Source organism: Ranitomeya variabilis, chromosome 2 (genome assembly GCF_051348905.1).
Source record: "Ranitomeya variabilis isolate aRanVar5 chromosome 2, aRanVar5.hap1, whole genome shotgun sequence".
Classification (NCBI taxonomy): Eukaryota; Metazoa; Chordata; class Amphibia; order Anura; family Dendrobatidae; genus Ranitomeya; species Ranitomeya variabilis.
In genome coordinates, this window is record NC_135233.1 from 229,514,293 (window position 1) to 229,525,566 (window position 11,274).

Consider the following 11,274-nt stretch of genomic DNA (forward strand, 5'->3'; position numbering starts at 1 on the left):
GATATCAGCACCTGACGAAACTGGGACACTCCTGCAGAAAGCACTGTGCATAGAGACTCTGACCACAAAAGTACAGCATGAGTGCAGACGAGGTTGAAGGGGTGCTGTAGACAGTTGTCCTACCACCCGCGTTAATGTAAGGATTGCCATGCCTATAGGGACAGTGGATGGGGGCTCCGCTTCAGCTACAAAATTGCATACCTATATTCTATTAAACACATGAGAAATGTTATTTATTTTATTCCCTATTGTCTTCCAGATTTCATACCATGTCCATCATGATTGCTGTCGACATCTTGGGCTGCACAGGAAGCATAGAGGAGCGAGCCGCGCTGCTCCACAAGACCATTCAGCTGGCAGCTGAGCTGAAGGGCACCCTGGGGAACCTGTACAGCTTTGCATCTGTGATGAACGCTTTGGAATTGGCACAGGTACATGAAACACTTGCAAGGTTTTTTCTTTTTTTTTCCGCCAACTGACAACTTCCTGCCGTGGTGTATTATCTTCTGCAGTCTCTTAGATGTATAGATTGTCATCTATACTCTGAGTATACTTAAAGGCAAGCTCCTTAAAGCGGACCTCCAGGACCTATCTTTAGTATAGATCATCGATAATCAGATCAATGAAGGGGGTACAAATACACTATGTCTGAGACCGTCTGTACACACACGCTGTGTCTAATGAGGCAGCCTGTACACACACATTGTGTCTAATGAGACCGTCTGTACATATACGTTGTGTCTAATGAGACTGCCTGTTCACATACACTGTGTCTAATGAGGCCGCCTGTACACATACATTGCGTGTAATGAGGCCGCCTGTACACACACATTGCGTGTAATGAGGCCGCCTGTACTCACACATTGCGTGTAATGAGATTGTCTGTACACATACGTTGTGTCTAATGAGACTGCCTGTACACACACGCTGTGTCTAATGAGGCCACCTGTACACACACATTGTGTGTAATGAGACCGCCTAGACACACACTGTGTCTAATGAGACCGCCTGTACACATGCAGTGTGTGTAATGAGACCGTCTGTACACATGCACTGTGTCTAATGACACTGCCTGTACACATACGTTGTCTAATGAGACTGCCTGTACACACACATTGCGTGTAATGAGGCCGCCTGTACACACACATTGCGTGTAATGAGGCCGCCTGTACACACACATTGCGTGTAATGAGGCCGCCTGTACACACACATTGCGTGTAATGAGGCCGCCTGTACACACACATTGCGTGTAATGAGACCGTCTGTACACATGCACTGCATCTAATGAGACCGCCTGTACACATACGTTGCGTTTAATGAGGCCGCCTGTATACACACATTGTGTGTAATGAGGCCGCCTGTACACACACGGTGTCTAGCAGTTGTTCTCAGCTTATACCGTTCCTCTATCATTACTGTTAGATTCGGAGCAGTGAATTGACTGCTGGATGTCACATTTTCTTGGAAATGGGGCAGTCTGATATTGTCCATTTTTGGGTGACCGAATCAGGCAGTTCATCCACAAACCCTATTGATAAGAGGAATGGAAATGTGGAAATACCCGGTGGTAGATTTAGGCCTGGGCCGCACAGCGCAACACTGAGATCGTCATTTTGCATTGAAACATCGCATCCATGAAGTTGGCGGCACATTGGCTGCTTTCCTACTCCCAGCAATGAGACCAGATTAGTCGTTGTTCCCATATGATGTTGTCACATTTGTAAATTCGCAGGGGGAGGGAGGGTCGTGCATAATCAGGTCAATGAGCCCTCCTGCCTGCTCTATTAATGGCTTGGAGGAAATGTTGCTATAAACCCAGCAAGATTAATGAATCGTCTACACGCGGGGTAACAAAGGCTGACTGTTCCTCCATCTCATTTCCAGATCTCCAGACTAGAACAGACATGGATTGCCTTGAGACAGAGACACACGGAGGGAGCCATATTGTATGAGAAGAAATTGAAGCCATTCCTCAAAAGCATGAATGAAGGCAAAGGTAATTAATTAAAAGGCCAATTTACTCACCCAGTTTCATTTGTATTTTTCGACTTTCGCGGTTTTGCCACAGTCGAAATCTGCAGCAGCAAAAGTGCTTGTGTTCAACAGCTAATATCCATGGTGAGTTGGGACAGCACAAAGTGACCTCCGCTCACACTGAAATGTGACCATACATTAATCATGTGTGGTCACCCACTGGTGCTCTCCGTGTGCCTCCTCCACTCAGATCAGTGCTTCATTCCTACTTCAAAGACGGCCACTGCACTTGCATGGGGAATTCAGTGGTAAGCATAAAACCATGCCTTCCTTGTGCTGCGGGATAGGAAAAAGAAGGGGACATGGCTTAGGCTCACCCCCACACTCCCCATGACACTGTGGCGGCCATCTTGGAAACAGGAGTAATAGAGTGCCAATCTCAGTGGAGTAGGCAGCTGTCACTTTTCAGTTTTTCTTTAATACATGCCTATAATTTAAAGGGATTTCCTGCTCTTTTTTTCAACTTAGCAGTGGGAAGCAATTCTGACTAAAGGCAAAAATAAAAAGAACATGCTTCTCACTGAAATCTGCTAGACCAGAAGCGGCAGCTTACCAACCACCAGTCAACTGACGCTGCAGCCATTCAGCAGCCTTAGTGGTCAGGTCACAGGTCACTAAGGCTTCTTTAAAAAAGAAGCGGAAAACTCTCTTAATTCTATTTACTCTAACTAGATCAAATTATTAAATGCCGGATCTTTGTTTTTCTGATATGGTGGTCCTAATTAGCTGCTTCCTTCCCACAGCCATAGCGTTAAGTGATAAAATTCTGCCTGCCTGCAGCCACCTTAGCAGGGATCTCACTACATGAGGATTGATAGAGCTCTTGTATCAAACACAATGCACCCCCTACAATAAATCAATCTGTATTTTTGATTATTTCTTTCCTTTATTATCTCATATTATTTCTGATATGATCTTATTAATCTGTGCAGAGAGTCTACCACTGAGCAACACCACATTCCCTCATATCATTCCCCTCATCACCCTGCTGGAGAGAGACTCCCCTCTGTTGGATGGCGGAGAGCCATGGGACAGCATTGACAATGGAGTAGAAGTGGTTATGTCTCATCTAGAAGCGGCCAGGATGGTGGCACATCACGGGGGACTCTACCGCACCAATGTCGAGATGAGGCTACAAGGTGAGAATCAAATTCTGTTGCTGAGATCTTATCTAGGGAACACGAGTGACAACAACATGGCCACTTTCCACTTTTACAGATCCGACAGAGGGGAACTTCACACGACTTTCCCAGATCCCAGAATAGCAATTTATTACTTGTGCATTGATATATCCTTCATAACACATCTTCCTATCTAAGAAAGTTGGGTGAGCAACCAGCTTTCTCAGAAACAGATACAGGACCACGTCTTTGAGAAGACCACCAATTTATCCTTGTGACAGATTTTCAGTTTCACAGCATATTACATATACTGATCATCGGTGGTGTAACTTGAGCCCCAATGCAAAATCCCTAAAAGGGCCCTCAACTGTCACAGGTCTTCACAACTATCAGTTTTCTCATATGGGCCAAATGGGTCATCCTAGGCTCCAGGACCCAAGTACAACTGCAATTCCTGTACCCACTATAGTTACGCCCCTACTGACCATCTTCTCTTAAGACCACCTTTCTAGGAGAGTATTTTGGGTAGGTATATGTATGTGCACAAGGGGCAGATTACTCATCTGGATTTTTGGCAACGTATTGCCTTTAGCAGCGTTCTGTATGGGATAATACAAAATTTAATTCTCCTACTACGGAGAAAAATGTTAGCAGTTTGTGTTTTCACGACAGGTTTTACTCATTGCAATGCCAAAAGTGAAATGTATAATAACCACCTCCCAGGATATAATTTTTTATCCCAGGATAAGAAGAGAATCTTAATATTAAAAATATAATTTTATTGAAAAAAATATACACATAAAAAATCCATTAAATAACAGGGAACACCTCATGTTAGAGACATGTAATGAGCCTGGAGAAACCTATAATGTAGAATATAAAATGGTATCACATAAAGTCTTTTTTATGTTCTATGTCATAGGTTTCTCCTGGCTCACTATGTGTCTCTAATATGAGGTGTTCCCAGTTAATTTATGGATTTGTTTATGTCTGTATTGTTTTATAAAATTATATCTGTTATATCCATTATTATCTGTTATATCCATTATATCTCTTTTTGCCTTGGGAGTAAAAATATCCTCCATGATAGTAATTACAAGTGCCTCTCACAAAATTAGAATATCATCAAAAAGTAAATTTATTTCAGTTCTTCAATACAAAAAGTGTGGTAGAAAAAGGTGCACAAGCAACCGGGATAACCGCAGCCTTGAAAGGATTGTTAAGAAAAGGCCATTCAAAAATTTGGGGGAGATTCACAAGGAGTGGACTGCTGCTGGAGTCATTGCTTCAAGAGCCACCACACACAGACGTATCCAGGACATGGGCTACAAGTGTTGCATTCCTTGTGTCAAGCCACTCATGACCAATAGACAACGCCAGAAGCGTCTTACCTGGGCCAAGGAGAACAAGAACTGAAGATCTGTGATATGGTCTCCCGGTACCTACCTACACGCAACCTCCGATCCTCTCAAGACCTCCTTCTCTACTCCCCTCTCATCTCTTCTTCCCACAACCGCATCCAAGACTTCTCCTGTGCTTCCCTCATACTCTGGAACTCTCTACCCCAACACATCAGACTCTCGCCTACCATAGAAACCTTCAAAAAGAACCTGAAGACTCGCCTCTTCCGACAAGCCTACAGCCTGCAGTGATCCTCAACCTACTGAACCGCCACACAACCTGCTCTACCCTCTCCTAGTGTATCCTCACCCATCCCCTGCAGACTGTGAGCGCTCGCGGGCAGGGTCCTCCCTCCTTATGTACCTGTGTGCCTTGTTTTTTGCTCATGTTTAATGTATTTGTCTATATTTGCCCCGTATTCACAAGTAAAGCGCCATGGAATAAATGGCACTATAAAAATGTATAATAATAATAATGGTAATAACTGGACTGTTGCTCAGTGGTTCAAGGTGTTGTTTTCAGAGGAAAGTAAGTTTTGCATTTAATTTGGAAACCAAGGTCCCAGAGTCTGGAGGAAGAGTGGAGAGGCCACAATCCAAGCTGCTTGAGGTCTAGTGTGAAGTTTCCACAATCAGTGATAGTTTTGGGAGCCATATCATCTGCTGGTGTAGGTCCACTGTGTTTTATCAAGACCAAAGCCAGCGCAGCCGTCTACCAGAAAATTTTAGAGCACTTCATGCTTCCCTCTGCCAACAAGCTTTTTGGAGATGGAAATTTCATTCTTTAGCAGGATTTGGCACCTGTCCACACTGCCAAAAGTACCAATACCTGGTTTACAAACAACAGTATCACTGTGCTTGATTGGCCAGCAAACTCGCCTGACCTTAACCCCATAGAGAATCTATGGTGTATTGTCAAGAGGAAAATGAGAGACACCAGACCCAACAATGCAGACGAGCTGAAGGCTGCTATCAAAGCAACCTGGGCTACCATAACACCTCAGCAGTGTCACAGGCTGATCGCCTCCATGCCACGCCCATGCATGCAGTAATTGATGCAAAAGGAGCCCCGACCAAGTATTGAGTGCATTTACTGAACATACATTTCAGATTTTAAAATCATTTTTCAAGCTGGTTTATAAAGTATTCTAATTTACTGAGTTAATGAATTTAGGGTTTTCATTGGCTGTAAACCATACTCCTCAACATTAACAGAAATAAACACTTGAAATAGATCACTGTTTGTAATGACTCCATATAATATGAGTTTCACTTTTTGTATTGAAGAACTTAAATAAATTAACTTTTTGATGATATTCTAATTCTTTGACAAGCACCTGTATACACTATGTTCCAAATTATTATGCAATTGACATTTTTATCGGATTTTCCTAAATGGTTGGTGCAAATGACAGTCAGTCTAATAAAAGTAATCACCCGTTAGAGTATACATCGAATTTTATTGAATAAACCTCCCAATGATAACAGTATAATCTCCAAAATGAATAAAAACTTAAAATGCACTGTTCCAAATTATTAGGCACAGTAGAATTTCTAAACATTTGATATGTTTTAAAGAACTGAAAATGCTCATTTGTGGAATTTGCAGCATTAGGAGGTCACATTCACTGAACAAAAAGCTATTTAACTCCAAAACATCCTAACAGGCCAAGTTACATGTTACCATAGGAACCCTTCTTTGATATCACCTTCACAATTCCTGCATCCATTGAGTTTCTGCTTGTATTTCTTTGCATGAAGTCAGAATAGCCTCCCAGAGCTGCTGTTTTGATGTGAACTGCCTCCCACCCTCAAAGATCTTTTGCTTGATGATACTCCAAAGGTTCTCTATAGGGTTGAGGTCAGGGGAAGATGGTGGCCACACCATGAGTTTATCTCCTTTTATGCCCATAGCAGCCAATGACTCAGAGGTTTTCTTTGCAGCATGAGATGGTGCATTGTCATGCATGAAGATGATTTTGCTCCTGAAGGCACATTTCTGCTTTTTATACCATGGAGGAAAGGTGTAGGTCAGAAACTCTATATACCGTATTTTCCGGCGTATAAGACGACTTTTTAACCCCTAAAAATTGTCCCAAAAGTCGGGGGTCATCTTATACGCCGGGTACGGCATGTGCAGGGAGCGATCCTGGATGTTCCCAGGGTCTGAAGGAGAGGAGACTCTCCTTCAGGCCCTGGGATCCATATTCATGTAAAAAATAAAGAATAAAAATAAAAAATATGGATATACTCACCCTCGGACGGCCCCTGGCTGTCACCGCTGCAAGCGTCTGCCTCCGTTCCTAAGAATGCAGAGTGAAGGACCTTCCATGACGTCGCGGCTTGTGATTGGTCGCATGACCGCTCATGTGACAGCTCATGTGACCGCTCACGCGACCAATCACAAGCCGCGACGTCATCGCAGGTCCTACACACTGCATTCTTAGGATCGGAGGCAGACGCTTGCAGCGGTGACAGTCAGGGTTCGTCGGAGGGGTGAGTATATCCATATTTTTTATTTTTATTCTTTATTTTTTACATGAATATGGATCCCAGGGCCTGAAGGAGAGCTTCCTCTACTCCAGACCCTGGGAACCACACGCCGTATAAGATGACTGGGCGTATAAGATGACCCCCGTCTTATATGGCGGGCATATCCCAAATTCCATATTTTATATGGAAAAGTTGGGGGTCGTCTTATACGCCCAGTCGTCTTATACACCAGAAAATACGGTACTTTGCAGAGGTCATTTTCACACCTTCAGAAACCTTAAAGGGCCCTACCAGCTGTTTCCCCATGATTCCGGCCCAAAACATGACTCCTCCACCTCTTTGCTGTTGTTGCAGCCTTGTTGGTACATGGTGGCCATACACCAACCATCCACTACTCCATCCATTTGGACCATCCAGGGTTGCTCAACACTTATCAGTAAACAAGAATGTTTGGAAATTAGTCTTCATGTATGTGTGGGCCCAATGCAACCATTTCTGCTTGTGAACACTGTTTAAGGGTGGCCGAATAGTAGGTTTATGCACCACAGCAAGCCTTTGAAGGATCCTATACCTTGAGGTTAGAGGGACTACAGAGGCACCAGCAGCTTCAAATATCTTTTTGCTGCTTGGTAATGGCTTTTTACCAGCTGCTCTCTTAATCTGATGAACTTGCCTGGCAGAAATCTTCCTCATTATGCCTTTATCAGCACAAACACATCTGTGCTCAAATACAGCCACAAATCTCTTAACAGTACGATGATCACGCTTAAGTTTTCGGGAAATTTCTAATGTTTTCATCCCTTCACCAAGGCATTGCACTATTTGATGCTTTTCAGCAGCAGAGAGATCCTTTTTCTTTCCCATGTTACTTGAAAACTGTGACCTGCTTAATAATGTGGAACATCATTTTTAAGTAGTTTTCCTTTAATTTGAATCACCTGGAAAACTAATTATCCCATGTATTTAAGATTGATTTCAGTGATCCATTGAGCCCTGAGACACAATACCATCCGCGAGTTTATTTGAAAAACAAAACAATTAAATCTTTATCACACTTAAATCCAATTTGCATAATAATTTGGAACACAGTGTATGTTTGGTGAAGTGTTATGCATTTACTAAGGATTTTGGGAAGATGATTATAAAAGAGTGAACTGTGTACAGTTTTCCTCTGTGGACGTACCCTTACTAGAGAAAGGACCTTTTGTATGGATGGAATATATTTATGGAATATATTTTTCGGATTGCCCTCTTGATAATGTTTCTTCTTGCACTTCACAGGCTTCCACCCTAGGTCAGATCTCTTGGAGGTTTCAAGCACTGAATTCCAGATGCGGATGCTATGGGGCTGCCGGGGAGCAGCTGGAAGTCAAGCCGAGAGATACGACAAGTTTGACAAAGTTCTCACTGCTCTCTCACACAAACTGGAACCGTCTGTGCGCTTCAGTGAATTATAACAAAGAACCCAGTGATACGGACCGAAAAACAAAGGGATGAAATCTGCCCGAAGCAAGGAATCAAAGACTTTGTCCCGGAGGAAAAATAGCACTTTTTAATGACTTTTCTTGGGGGAAGGTGGGGGATATTGCTCTATCACATCACAGTGCATGCTGGTTCTTGTGACATGGAATGGGTTAAATTCCAGAGATGAAGACGGCATTAAATATGCTTATTAATTTACAGGTGGCTTTTATATGGAAAGGCCTGACCCCAAAAAATATGAATTCATGCTTACCGGCCATGCCAAGTGTGTGAAGAATATATGCACTGACACTTGGGCGTCAGAACGGCAGCCATGCTAGTCATCGACTTGTCATAAAGAGGGACCATATCTCCCCCTAGTGATTGTGATTTCACCCATAGGTCTATATTCCATATCAATGCCGTCTCTCCAAAATCTATCCAAAATCATTAAACTGAGATATATCATAAAGCACACATTCCCATTTACCGCAATAACACGGACCATTACAATCATTAAACCGTTTAATCAGAGCGAGACGTATAAAATAATTTTATATAACTGGAAACATTTTACTGTATATTTTCAACATATAGGAAAACCTATAAAGAAATATTATTCATAATCTGTCATTACTACTGCTCTCTACGTGACACATTGGACTATAGTGTAATCTGTTTGCAATGCGTCATTATATTTTTATAAAAATCCTAACATTAAAATTACTTTTCTTACCAGAAACCATAAAAGGAACCATAAAGGGAGGCTCTATAGCAAATATTAGGCTTATCCTTCTACACCTTTGGCAACTCTAACACTATCCACTGCACTGCAGTGGAGGAAGGATTGTTTTCAGGATCGTGCTACACTTCTCTTCTAAAATGAGTAGAAAGGGGTGAAAATAAATTATTGTACCAGCTAGGGTTCAAATTTTTAAAATCCGCTGCAAAATTCCCATGTCACGCATGTGGATTTTGATGTGGAAAATCGGCAGAAACCCTGTTGATATACAGGGGAAAGTGCGCATCAAATCCAAATTGTGTGCGTGGCATGTAGTGTCGTTTCGAGGGGCAAAACAAATGGCGAACCTTTCCAATCCTGGATAAGGGATTGGTGGCATGGCGTGAAAATCCACTCCTTATTGGAAATTTATTTAGACTTCTGGATCTCAACCAAATTCTGCAAAAAGGCCCAGATAACATATACAGTATAAAATACCCATGTTTTGTATGTGTAAGGAGTTTTCATACATTCTCGCAAATGCTTCCCAGATAAGATGATAGGGGAGACAGTAATGTCCTTGCACAAATGTATAATTACGATGTGTCATCTCAATGTTGTCATTGAAGAGTTCTAGTTTTCTTCTTTGTGGTCGATCCAACACCTCCACCACCACCGCTAACATACAGACTTGTATAAGGACTATAAAGGACCTCTAAAGTGGACTTCACTTACAGAATGATGAATGTCAGTCGCCGTGTGTATAGGGACGTGATTTCCCCATGTAAATAATCCCAGTATGTAAATATCTGTTCACTGTCTGTGCTGTACAGAACCCTCATCTCATCTCATTGTACAGAACCATCCGCTATTGATTTCAAGTCATTTGTAAATAAATGTATTGATGTAAAAAAAAAATTTTTTGTGGATATACGTGAATAGGAATAATACAACCCCTGACAAAAATTATGGAATCACCGGACTTTGAGGATGTTAATTCGGTTGTTTAATTTTTTAGAAAAAAAAGTAGATCACAGATATGGCACAAAACTAAAGTCATTTCAAATGACAACTTTCTGGCTTTTACTACAAGAAATCAAGAACAAAAAAATTGGTAGTCAGTAATGGTTAATTTTTTTTAACCAAGCATAGGGGAAAAATTATTGAATCATTCAATTCTGAGGAATAAATTATGGAATCATGAAAAACAAACAAAAAAAACACTCCAAAACATCACTAGTATTTTGTTGCACCACCTCTGGCTTTTATAACAGCTTGCAGTCACTGAGGCATGGACTAAGGGTACCGTCACACAGTGGCATTTTTATCGCTACGACGGCACGATTCGTGACGTTGTAGCGATATCGTTACGATCTCGCAGTGTCTGACACGCTACTGCGATCAGGCACCCTGCTGAGAATCGTACGTCGTAGCACATCGTTTCAAACTTTCTTTCGTCGCTTGATCACCCGCTGACATCGCTGGATCGTTGTGTGTGACAGCGATCCAGCGATGTGTTCGCTGGTAACCAGGGTAAACATCGGGTAACTAAGCGCAGGGCCGCGCTTAGTAACCCGATGTTTACCGTGGTTACCAGCGTAAAAGTAAAAAAAAAAAAAACGTACATACTCACCATCTGATGTCCGTCAGGTCCCTTGCCGTCTGCTTCCTGCTCTGACTGAATCCGGCCGTACAGTGAGAGCAGATCACAGCGGCGACGTCACCGCTGTGATCTGCTCTCACTTTCCGGCCGGCAGACAGTCAGAGAGGAAAGCAGACGGCAAGGGACCTGACGGGCATCAGATAGTGAGTATGTACGGTTTGTTTTTTTTTACTTTTACGCTGGTAACCACGGTAAACATCGGGTTACTAAGCGCGGCCCTGCGCTTAGTTACCCGATGTTTACCCTGGTTACCCGGGGACTTCGGCATCGCTCCAGCGCCGTGATTGCACAGTGTGACCGCAGTCTACGACGCTGGAGCGATAATCATACGATCGTTGCGACGTCACGGATCGTGCCGTCGTAGCGATGTAAATGGTACTG

General features: G+C 42.7%; 1 protein-coding gene across 4 annotated transcripts in view; it reads left to right on the forward strand.

Moving 5' to 3' along the window:
- Positions 1 to 10,156, forward strand: part of SH2D3C (SH2 domain containing 3C) — a 104,510-nt gene extending 94,354 nt beyond the window's left edge. For 2 of the 4 annotated variants that reach the window (XM_077283899.1, XM_077283898.1), the window contains exons 9-12: positions 260 to 431; positions 1,885 to 1,996; positions 2,967 to 3,173; positions 8,330 to 10,156. In XM_077283899.1, the coding sequence (XP_077140014.1) occupies positions 260 to 431; positions 1,885 to 1,996; positions 2,967 to 3,173; positions 8,330 to 8,505 (667 nt within the window). In that variant the 3' untranslated portion in view covers positions 8,506 to 10,156. The remainder of the gene's footprint in view (positions 1 to 259; positions 432 to 1,884; positions 1,997 to 2,966; positions 3,174 to 8,329) is intronic. The other 2 variants (XM_077283900.1, XM_077283901.1) reach the window with 1 other exon arrangement.
- Positions 10,157 to 11,274: the final 1,118 nt, after the last annotated feature.